The sequence below is a fragment of the Pagrus pagrus genome, assembly GCF_965226575.1.
Source record: "Pagrus pagrus genome assembly, chromosome: 15".
Taxonomy (NCBI): Eukaryota; Metazoa; Chordata; class Actinopteri; order Spariformes; family Sparidae; genus Pagrus; species Pagrus pagrus.
In genome coordinates, this window is record NC_140199.1 from 12,050,302 (window position 1) to 12,062,314 (window position 12,013).

The following is a 12,013-nucleotide window of genomic DNA, read 5'->3' on the forward strand; positions in this document are numbered from 1 at the left end:
AAACCCATCAAGCAAATCTCATCTCAAATTTAAAGTCACTAGTCGAGCAATGCAGTCATAATCTAAATCACTGAGGAAATATTATTGTATATCATGATATCACTATTACCACTGTATCAAACACCATTGATTACTGGTGATATATCGTAATGAAGGCCATTATATGACAATAGATAAACAGATGTAGGCAACTGCAATTTCCATAATGTCATTAAGCCATAAATGAGAAGATTGTTGATACTAAACAGCACTAATGGAGTCTTGAAATGCTGCCATCTTCTGGTTCAAAGCAATAAACTGCAAAGAGCTGTTTTTGCTCACCAAGTAACTGAAAGAAATGTATAATTCATTTCACCTCAGCCAATAGTTCTTTCACATTTAACAATTACAGTTAGATGCTTCATAAACCATTATTAAGCAATTGTAAAGATTTATAATGGCCATCTCAATCAGGGGTGCCCAAACTTTTTCCCTCAGAGAAAATAAATAAAAATTAGGGATACTCTGCATTTGAAGAGCCTTTTTTTACCCCACAAAAACAACAACAAAAAACCCATATGTGTTTTTATATTTTATTCCTTTTTCATTAGAAACCTCTGGTCAGCCAAATCAAATGTTATAGCAGACTAACTTTGGCCCCATCAACCATACCATATTAATTAACCATTTACAAAGTGTTATGAACATCACTTGCAACTTTTCAATAAACAATAACATTATAAATGGTTTATAAAGCATTTTATTGTTTGTTAATATTTTAAATTGTTTACACCATACTTAAAGGACTAGTTCAATATTCTGGGTAAGAGGCTTTTATTTGATTTCTTGCTGGGGGCTAGATGATCAGTGTCACTATCATATAAGCCAGGAGCTGGTTAGCTTAGCTTAGCACAAACACTGTAAACATGGTGAAACAGCTTGCTGTACAAAGCAAAAACGGCAAAACACCATTTTGTGGTTTCATAGGGAGAGGTTATGTGTATGTCTCGCCCAGGCCCCGTCAATCCCTGGAGTTTCGTCATCACCCTGAGGCTAAGGAGGAAGTCTCTGGGCCCCGGCCAAGAAATACTCTCGCACATAATTCCCTGTAACACCACAACCCACAACTTCTATTTTTTACAGTTGGGTTTTTGTACAGATTAACCTATCGTGGTGTAATATGTAAATTTGTGAGCTTTAATAGTATTGGTTGACAGATTTATTTATCTAGGGTTACAACCATACTAACTTTTTCTGTTTTTATGCTAAACTAAGCTAAATGTCTCCTGGCTTCATGATTATTGGACAAATATGACAGTCGTATTGATCTTCTCAACAAAGTCTTGGCGAGAATGCAAGTTATCTCCCGAAATGACCGGGTATTCCTTTAACAGAAAACCCTCAATATTAGGATGATATTTCACCAAACTGAGCCTTCTGCATACTACCATGGATCATTAGCATACTTACAATTGCGTCAAATCTTAAGGCTACGTAAGATATTTCTGTGACGATATTATTATTATCAGGATAAGTGTTCAAGGGGATTCAAGCATTTTGGCTGGTTGTGAGGTAGTAGAAGACGTTTGTCTCTGACTGCTTGGACTGTGACTTCACCAGGAACTTCCAACACTCCAACTCTGATGACTTTTCAGAGTCATGTACAGCTTAATGCACAGTCTGAGTAGTCCTGAAAGATTTAGCATCAAGAATACAGGTGTGAAAGTTCATCTCTCTCTTTGTCCATTTACTGATTCTACCAAGGGAGTTCAGTCCCGTCCCAGTTGTACGCCTTGCCAGTCTTTTCAATATTCAGTGTCTCTATGATGCTCATTAGACAGTTGACAGAGTGGTCGGAGCTGAACAGTTTGTCTTTTGGCACATTCCTGTGATATGGCCGGGAGAGGTCAGTGTTGACTGTTCCTGGATGTAGGGACACACACACGACCTGGAAAAATCAGAATCAAGAAGTCAATCAAACCACTTTAAGGATGGTGACCATGGGTTTATATACATTTCAAAGGGTATGTTAACGCTACCTTTGGTCGACTGCGACCCAGCTCTATAGACAGATTCCTGGTAGCCATGTTGAGAGCTGCTTTAGACATTCTGTAGCTGTACCAACCACCAAGGCCTGAGAGGATGGAGGCAAACATTAAGGAAGTGAAAAAACAGTGTTTCTGAACCATCAGCAACACGATACCCACCATTGTCGCCGATGGATCCCACTTTGGCGGTGATGTTGACGATGATGCCGCTGTGCTGCTTGGCTTTCTCTGTGGGCTGCTGACCGAAACCACCTCCACCCTTCTGCAGGAGGGGGGCAAAGTACTTGGCCATAACCAGAGGACCCACTGTGTTGGTCGTCAAGGTGGAAATGATGCCCTGATAGAGAAAATAGGTCAATCAGTACAGATCAAATAACATACCGTATGTGGTGGCTGTTTAGTTGAGAAAGTGGACAAATAAATGAATAAATGGGTGTGATAAGTAATCATATTATTCCTTCTCATGTTCTGATTATTTCCATGGAAATTAATGGACAACTGCATGCATGAGCAAAAGTAAAATTATCAGGGAACATAAATCAATGGCTCAATAAATTAAGTTAGAAGCACCATAAGCTTTAGATGACAGCAGTTTATTCATCTTCAGATAACTTTAAGTGAATAATGCGATTATTTTGTTGGACTATAGAAAAAGGATCTTCTTACTGTAATGCAGAGAAATGGCACCAAACTCAGTACAAAAATGTTCCTTTTTAATATTGATTATAAATGAACCCACTTATCTGAATGCAAATGTAAAAGTCTGGTAAAAATTAAAAGCCTCTATGCAGTCGAATGATACACTGAACAGCCCCTCATTTCAATAAAATCTTTAATTTTTCTAACAGGATTAATTGACACTGCCACTTACTATCCTACTATACTGAGAGAGAAGCTAAAACTGTCAAAACACCCAGTTTTACCTGAGCAGAAACATCTCTCAGGCTCGTCTCTCCTTTTCCAGACGGATGGAGCATCGCCGACGAGTTGACGATCAGATCCAGCCGACCGAAGCTCTCCTTAACCCGGTCTGCAGCTCCTCGGATGTCCTCCTCTCGGTTCACGTCCAGCCTGAGGACCGTTAGCCTGCCCGGGTGTTGGCCGGCCAGACCCCGCAGCTCGGCCGCTCCGTCCGGGTTTCGACATGTCGCTATAACGGCAGCGGGAGTTTTGGTTTTCAGGATATGTTTGCAAAATGCAAGCCCCAGTCCTCTGCTAGCCCCTTGAACGAGTGCGATGGGAGCCGCCATGACAGGTAATTGACGTAACAGTGGAGGCGAAGGTAGTATTTGATGCCTCCATGGTCACCGGAAACGTCGGACCTTGGTGTTTTGGGGGAAAAATAGCAGGGTCATTTTCTTACAAGTAACTTTTAGAAGATCTCTAAAGGCCTTTTTAGCGCGTTTGTCTATATAACTTCCGAAAATGTGTTTTGAAGTCATAATGCAGACGTTTAGGAAATGTATAAATGGAAGCTAACGAGGAGAACATGAAGGCAGCATGTTTCACAACAAGGAAAGCGCCCTCTGCCGGTGATTACAAAGTCACTTACACAACTCTGCACAGGCACGTGTTTCATTGGTCTTTTAATCGATTTACACAGTACGTGTGCTGTTATGGAGCTGTAGAGCTGCTATAAGAGAAAATATCCTGGCCTTTGTTGGGACACTTTAGACCACCGACCAGTCGTTTCCCATCTACAGTCAGATGTTGTGTGTTACATGCAAAAATATGAGGCAGACATTATAAAGTACCAACTGGGCAGGGATCATAGACAATATAAAGCCTTTTTCAGTTTATTTACTAGTTTAAACAGGCGTTAGTTTTCTGCAGATCGATCCTCCAGTCCAGCAGGTGGCGGTAGCTTGTTGCCAACCGCCAATACATCCGGGCCAAGGCATGCCAGTGTTTCTAGACTTATGTAAAATAAACCAAATTATAAATATATAAAAACACATACACAACACATATTTAGTATGTTTTTTCATAAACAATAAAATCTATAATATCATAACTTTAAGACCGATAGACATGCAGTCACCCCAAAAACTGAAGAGGAACTCGGTTGCCTAGCGACCAGCAGAAGATTAGCGTCAGCTAGCTAGGCGATGTGCAGCTAACACATGGATTGTGCTCCATAAAAACACCGTATAAATGCCTCCAAAAAGAAAAGGACCTCTGCAGCTTGTCAAGAGGGAAGTGGACGAAATCAAAAAACAGGTTTGTCACAGAATGGCGCTTACCTGCGTGTTTCTAGCGGTGGTGTTTGAAATCCATCGAGTTTGGGATTGAATCTCAGACATACAGTAAGTTAACGTCACTGAATAGACAGGTTATTACAGTGGTGCCATTAACCGACCACTTTACAGATAAAGTGATACGAAGGCTAAAGCCAGTTTTATCACAAGTTAATATTCATTTATGTGTCTTGTTTTAGCTTAAATATACATATAAAAAGCTGGTGGGTCATTTGGTTAGCCTCGTACGTTTATTTTAATAAGCAACGTAAACAAAGTTGAAAATTCATAAAAGTAAGAACTTACAGAAAATGAAATGAGTGCCGAATTTTCTAGAATACGCAGAATTTAAGGCTTTATGACGTTATGTTTATGTTTAACCAAGTGTTGAGTCAAGAAGTAGGGAAAACATTAAAAGGCCAAATTCTTAATGAAGATTGGTCAGCTCGAAGCACATTCAAAGGACGGGCTCAAAGGGTGGCCTATACTTTTGTTGCACATTGTCAATTAATTTCGTTGTTCTTGTAATCCAGGTGGACAGTCTGGTGAAGGATGTGCAGAGTCAGGATGAATCCACCGAGGAGGCATTTCGGAGGTAAACAGCTCTGACAGCCACAGCAGTGTCTTCAAGGACTAGGATGCTCATAAAAGAAACGTTAAGGGGGCCTTGACGTAGTCTGCCTCTATTCCCGTTTCCTTTTTTCATCATCATGGACGTTTAGTTGTTTTTAATTGTCTTTTTTAAGTAAAGCTTTTAGGTTTGATTTTAGTCTAATATCCAATTCGAAACAGGTGTCAAGAAGTGCAGATGTCAGCAGAGAAGACACTGAAGACACTGAAGAAACTGACCAAAGTGAGTGCTGTGCTGTCAGCTGTTCTTTCAAAGTAAACTCTTGAACTAGCTAAACTGATGTCATAATTCGTTCCTTGATTTTGTAGGCTGATGAGCTGGCTCCAGTGGGGAACTATGATCAGAGGAAGCAAGATGAGGAGAGACGACTGCAGGACATCTTGGAGCGTATAAACACACTCTCTCTGGAGCTTTCACCACCAGGACCGAGTACCGCTGCAGGGTCAGTGACCTGTGTGTTCAAGAAAAAGTGATATAGTTCTTTATTATGTGCATACTAACATACATATTTCTTTGTATAGAACAGTGGCTCAGTTTCCCTGCAACAATTGATTCTACCTGTCCCATCCAGTGCATTTTAACTTTGAAGCTCATCATTTTAGGTTTTAGAAGAGAAACATTACTTTGACATGTCATCAGAAATGTGTAAATATCTTTTCACATTACCATGTATCGATCCACAGTGATGTTTCCAAGGAAGATAGCGAGGACGATGAGGATGAAGATGATGATGACGAAGAAGACAGTGACAACGATGATGAAGAGGAGAAACGAGCCTCGAAACCACCCTCTCAGTCCGGCCCTCGCAACTGCACAGTCCTCAGTGATTTCAAAGGAGAACATGAGGGAGATCTGTCTGTGCAGGTGAAGTACTTGTTGTTTCAGCGATAATACGCAGTGAGGCTGCATGTCAGCAGCATGTAGGAGTATATAGAAGTGGTTAAAGTGAGTAGTCAGAGTTCAGCTGCAGTTTGCCTCCAACCACCCCCTCTACCACTCTCCTCATGCAGCTTTCTTGAGTAAAATTAACCCTAACCCTTTTGAGTTTTAAACCCGCCGCTCAAACCCAGGCCCAAACTTTTTAAGTGAGGACAGTATCTAAAGGTTTAGGAGCAGAGGCCCTTTTCCTTGTTTCCCTGCTAATACCAAAATGTCTTTGTATCATGGTGTCTACTAAACATTTTCAAAGCTTTTCTACTGAAAAACTTTATTCTATTTGTCAGCAGAGGGTGCTCTTGCGCTCCAGATGTCCTTATCCATGCAACTACAATGGAAGTTTTCCTTTAACTAAAGGTTCAGCTTCTGACATGTTATTAATGCATACATAATATGAACTTCCATGACATGTTTGTCTCTGTGCTGTTTTCAGAAAGGGGAGGTTTTGAGGATTATCAGGATGACAGCAGATGGATGGTGGCTGGCTCAGGACAGTAAAGGCAACAGAGGAGTGGTTCCAAAAACCTACCTGAAGGTACACAACCTGTAAACATCTGCACCACAGTCAAGCGTCAAGCAGTTTAAATATTACTCTTAAATAGAGCTGCAATGATTAGTAGATGAATCGACTCATCAATTTTTCAATCAAAGATGTTCTGCGTCCAGCTTCTTTAAGGTGTGGATTTGCTGGTTCTCTTTGTCATTCATAGCTAAATAGCTATTGTACAACCCTGTATGAAATCATCCGATTGAATGGACATAAAATAACATGTTGTAAAGTGAAGATGCTCTCAGCTTTCTCAGATATGTATTAAACCTTCTGCTGTTAATTTGAATTTAATTCCAGATGGGCTCTGGTGTTGGGGATGAAGGAAAGGAAGATGATGATGATGATGATGATGATGATGATGACGATGATGAAAAGGACGACAATGATGATGAAAATGAGGAGGAGGAGTCAGAGGAGGAGGAAGATCAAGATGGTGAAGAGCTGACTGATGACAAAGGGAAACAGAGGTTCAACATTTTAACGACGTTTTGTAGATTTTATAGAATGTTGTGGTCAAATGGATGCTAAAGTGGAATAGCAGACAGCTCTTTATCTAAATGATTAACACTCATTAATTATGAAAATAAATATTTTAATTCCTCTCTCCTTCAACAGTGGTACTTCACATTCAAACTGGGGTACTGTCAGGAAGGCTCTGACTGAGGTAAATGTCTACAAATTACAACTACTGCTACTGTTATATTTTTTAACTATCATTAAATATTAAAGCTCAAGTTTTCAAAATTGTATCAATTATATACAGTAAAACGTATTCATTGTTTTCACTGTGTGTATGTGACAGCTTGATGCAACAGATGTGCTCTCCGCCATGGGGGCAATACCTTCAGGATTCAGACCTTCAACTCTCAATAAACTGCTCGTGGAGGAAGGTGATTATATGCATTATAACAATCAAAAACTACAAATCATACAGCTGGATCCAGAGGATGTGTTGCATTTCTGTTAGAAAAATCACAGAAACAGTGAGTTAATTAGGATCCTTCTTTGTCTAGGTGTAACATACAGAGGGAGTCACTATGTTCAGCCTGAGCTCAGCCAATCACAGCTCTCCTTCAGTGACCTCTTCCTGGACCCAGACACTGGCAGGGTGAGACAATCCCTCTGCGAATGTGATGAATCAAGATGATGTTTTGAAAACATCATCTTTGTCTTGACTATAACGTCATGTACTTTTTCTGTCTCATAGGTTCGTGCTCGTCAGGTCAAGACTTGTGTTTGTTTCACGTTGTGGAGCTGCAGGATGATTCCTACTCCTGGCGTCGGAGTTCAGGTCCTGAGCAGACACATCCGCCTCTGTGCCTTCGATGGAAATCAGGTGGGGGTTTTTCGGTTGTTTATACAGCTTTTTGTCATCCTTACCCTACCAAACTCTCTGCATTTTGGAAGCAATTTAATAACTGAAGATGTATCATGCAAATGTCCTTGATTTGTTAGGAAGCATCATGCATCAGTTACCTTTTTTTACCTACTTTTTCACTTTTCACTCTCTTGTTCTATCCCACACTTTATTTTTTATTTTCATAAATGAGCTGCACTTGTGTTCCAGGTGTTGAGTAACATCCACACAGTGAGGGCAACATATAACTCCAGGAGCCCCAAGACCTGGAGCTTCTCTCCAAAGGTATGTTTACAGCGTATTTGTTCCTTTCCTTTCCAGCACTTGCTCAAACTACATCACGTGCTCAAACCTCAAAACCGAACCATATTATTTAACTTAATCTTGTGTTTAAAGCTGAACTTAAATCTGAAATCCAGTGTAAGTTTTGTGTGTTTTCTCCAGATGGCAGGTATCCTCCCTGCCCTCCTGGATGGAGACTGTTTCCTTCGCTGCAACTCTGCATCTCCCGACCTCGGAATCCTCTTTGAACTGGGAGTCACCTTTATACGGAATGTAAGGACAAGCACGCATGATATTGACGAGATTAAGTCGGTGCAGATACGACGCAGGAAATGGAAAACCACCGTTGAGAAATGTTTTGGGTGGCAGCTGTGTCCAATCTTCTGTTTGTGTTTTAGTCTACAGGTGAGAGAGGCGACCTGAGCTGCGGCTGGGCTTTCCTCAAACTGACCGATGACGCTGGAAATCCACTCCCCAACAGGTCACACACACACAGAGACATACATCCAAATAAATCAATTTATATCCCTAATAATGTCCTACAGTATCTATGCAGCTAGACAATGATGGCTCACGATATGTACATAGTCGTACATACAAACACAGTCTTTAAATAGACAGACATGCACATAGTGAGATCAACACACCTACCTACCGTGTGAACAATGTATATGAAGAAGGGATGGACTGGAATCATTCTGCACATAAAACTTTAAAATCCTATCTAACCTGTGTGCAGGACCTACGAGCTGCCAGTGAACGGCGGCACTCCGTATGAGAAGGATGTCGCAGTCGAGGCAACAGTCACCAGAGGATGTAAGAAGATGCAGCAGAGCTCGATGCTCTTTGCCACATTAAGTCCAGTCAGAAAGTTTCTCCATGAAACTATTTAACAATCAGATGTTTGACAAAGCAGAGTTGTAGTCAGGACCACCTAAACCAAGACTGAGACAAGACCCTGACTTTGAGGACTCGAGACCAAGACCCGTGCGAGTCCCACAGAACACGAAGTAGCTGAAATCAACTTATTCAACACTCCTTTTCCATATTTTACCATCAACCTAACACATTAAAATGTATTGAGCAAGCATCAGGTTTTCTGGGTGACTTCCAACAGAAAACCATCATTAAGTACAGTATCTATCATCAGTTATTCATTACAGTGATATACCCACAGTCGTGGACTTGACTTGTCTTGAAATAATTTAATGTTCTTCCGAAAACCGAGGCAAGACCAAGTAAAAATGTGGTCAATTCCGAGACGAGACCTTCATAAAGATCAAGATCGATCTTGAGTACTACAGTCAAGACAAAGTCCTTAACTGAAAGCACACGACACCAAAAAGAATTTTAAAAAAAGTCTTAAATATTTGTTGGATTATCAGCCGATTTGAAACTTGCTCAGTTCCTGAAAACTTTACATAAGATTTATTAATTCTTACATAGGATTCTTAAAAGGGTAGATAAACTAGAGCCCTTCTCCTCTCTGCTCTCCTTTCAGCTCCAGCTGGTGTTTTCCAGCAGATGCTTCATGCCAGACGGCAACCCAAACTCATCGTCAAGATCAAATCAGCCAATAGCCGGATCAGAGCGCAGCTCAGGTGGGAGCATCAGCGAAGAAAAACTACCAGAGTGATCTAATGCAGTAACGATAAAACATTACTAGATTTATTTGAAGACACTCGGGCTCACCTCAGCCACATACATGTTTGAAAATGCACTCCACTGTATGATAGTAACCAGTGTGTTTTCTTTCCAGTCTCCTTCCAAACTCTCTGCTTCACTGTCTGAGCTGCGTCCACCTGCTGGCTCTACACAGGCAGCTGCTCGCTGACACACTGCTGATGGACAGGCCGACCATGCAGAATGCAGGTAACACACACCTCCAATGCCTCTTCCACATAGATTTTTATGTTCTTATAAATAACTCTGTTTAGATAAGATGTCTCTCTGTTTCAGATCTGATATGTAGTCCTGTACTCTCTACCTTCCCTGAGCTGTTGGATCAACCAGACCTGCTGGATGCTCTCAGGGTCAGTGAAGAGTGCACTAATTAAAAGATTTAGTGAGGTTTGATAAGTCTGTTGAATTCAACCTGCTGAAAGGTCATTTTTTTGTCCTGATACTTGATGAGAATGATGACATTCTTCCAGGGTTGAGCGCTTATAAGTAACAAAAAACCATGAATACATAATTTGCTCTCAACTGATTGGCTATACAAAACCACTTCAATCAATAGCTTAACTGTTTTTTTTTTCAGAGCGCCTGGCTGGATGCTGAGATCCGCATGAGCAGAGCACAGAAGGTCAGTTTGTGTTTGTAATACCAGTACAGACCTATAGAGGGTGCTGACAGTATAAACAACCATGATCTTTTCTCTACAAAGGAGTTGAAATGTGTGTGTGAATGCAGTGTGCACTGTATACAAACCATTCCTTCCTCCATGTGTTTTTGCAGAGGGACTTGTCCTATTTAAAACAGGAGTTTGTTAAAGTCTACATGTCGTCTGTCTACTTCCTCCTCCACTCGCCCTCGCTGCCCTGTCATCGCTGGGCAGACCCGCCCTCAGAGGAGCAGCGAGCCAGAGTCATCTACACCATCCTGGATGCTCTCAAACACACCCAGCACACCACAGGCCAATCAGGAGGCCCTGAGGTCTTTGTGGACCCCATGCATCAGCATCTTGCATTTGATGTCTCAGAGTTGACCTTTGACCTCCTCCGTGTGGTGCGGTAACGATAACATCACACTACTTAGAGAGAAGGTACAATATGAAGTTGATTATTATTTTTAATGTTAAAAATTTAATTGAAGTTATGATGATATTATGAAAAATAATAATTTTTAGTAATTTTTATTGTTGTTACTGTCAATAAACAACATGAAAAATGAAAACAGTCTTTTTGGAGGATTTATTGACAATAACATAAATATGGACTCCTTTCAGTAAATGGGAAAGACTATATCCGCCAACAGAATCAATCATCTGCTAACAGGTTGGCTTACGCACAAAAATACGTCCTCCCTGCAACAGTCTAGTGCTGGTGACAGAATACAATGTGGTCTCACTTTTGAGAAAAGCTGGCACAATGCTAACAACTACTTAACATAGACAAAGACATCCTTGTGTACTTTGTAATTTCATGAGACACTGATCATCGCTGAAGACCTGTCAATACACGTGAAATAAAAGGTTGATCTAATGTGGACAATGGGGACATTATCGTCCGTCTTTAATGAAGAGTTTACTCTGCTCTTCTTTAAGTAAACACTGAAACAGAATACAGTAATAGGGAGAATACTTTGTGCTGATACCAAAAACGTTTATGTAATAAAACAACCAGTAGTGATGTTATTAGTATGTTTTGATATATTGCTTTTTCTCACTACATGTTGTTCTATTTTTTAATAAACATTCTGTTAAAATCATTACTTGTTTTCATGAACCCAGCCCCGTCATCTCACTGGTCACTGAGCCGTGCTATTCATCTCCACCCCGTTGTTCAACATTGGTCATGTGTGTGTTTTCGTGTGTGTGTAGTGTAGAGTTACAGGGGATGAGGGTTAATGTTTAGTTTGCTGTCGCCTTTTTATAGCGCTGTATAAAAGGCCAGGAGCAGTGAGAGGTTGGATCAGTCTGGGCGCAGACTGGCTACGATAACAGTCACCAGTTGTGGTTTCACATCTGAAGTAACATTTATTATTCAGGTTAATCATAACGATGAGACAGCATTTTTCACATACATCAATACTGTGAACATTATTTATTAGCTTTCATGATCGCATTGGATGACTGAGTAGAAGCAGAATTTACATTAATAAAAATGGAAATACATCTATGATTGTACACCATCAAAAATGTATACATGTACCCATACGTTCAAACTCATACATACACATTTACAAATACAACCATATACTTACATCAATGAATATATATTTTTTAAATGCCATAAAAACAACAATATGCAACACAGACTCACTAAAAAGAAA

At 40.5% G+C, this 12,013-nt stretch overlaps 2 protein-coding genes across 2 annotated transcripts; one reads left to right on the top strand and one right to left on the bottom strand.

The window, feature by feature from the left end:
• Positions 1 to 723: 723 nt before the first annotated feature.
• On the bottom strand, positions 724 to 4,471 carry LOC311271061 (C-signal). Its single transcript, XM_084376445.1, has 5 exons — positions 4,271 to 4,471; positions 2,951 to 3,349; positions 2,187 to 2,364; positions 2,019 to 2,113; positions 724 to 1,927 (listed from the first exon to the last, which is right to left on the bottom strand). The coding sequence occupies exons 2-5, from the start codon at positions 3,275 to 3,277 to the stop codon at positions 1,736 to 1,738; spliced, it is 792 nt and encodes a 263-aa protein (XP_084232571.1). The 5' UTR covers positions 3,278 to 3,349; positions 4,271 to 4,471; the 3' UTR covers positions 724 to 1,735.
• Positions 3,968 to 11,449, top strand: nphp1 (nephronophthisis 1). The gene is made up of 20 exons (XM_084376444.1): positions 3,968 to 4,247; positions 4,798 to 4,859; positions 5,057 to 5,117; positions 5,204 to 5,337; positions 5,579 to 5,759; positions 6,265 to 6,366; positions 6,679 to 6,848; positions 6,997 to 7,045; positions 7,184 to 7,271; positions 7,395 to 7,489; positions 7,589 to 7,717; positions 7,949 to 8,023; positions 8,183 to 8,293; positions 8,419 to 8,501; positions 8,760 to 8,836; positions 9,522 to 9,621; positions 9,780 to 9,892; positions 9,980 to 10,053; positions 10,281 to 10,325; positions 10,478 to 11,449. The coding sequence occupies exons 1-20, from the start codon at positions 4,182 to 4,184 to the stop codon at positions 10,754 to 10,756; spliced, it is 2,094 nt and encodes a 697-aa protein (XP_084232570.1). The 5' UTR covers positions 3,968 to 4,181; the 3' UTR covers positions 10,757 to 11,449.
• The last annotated feature ends 564 nt before the right edge of the window (positions 11,450 to 12,013 follow it).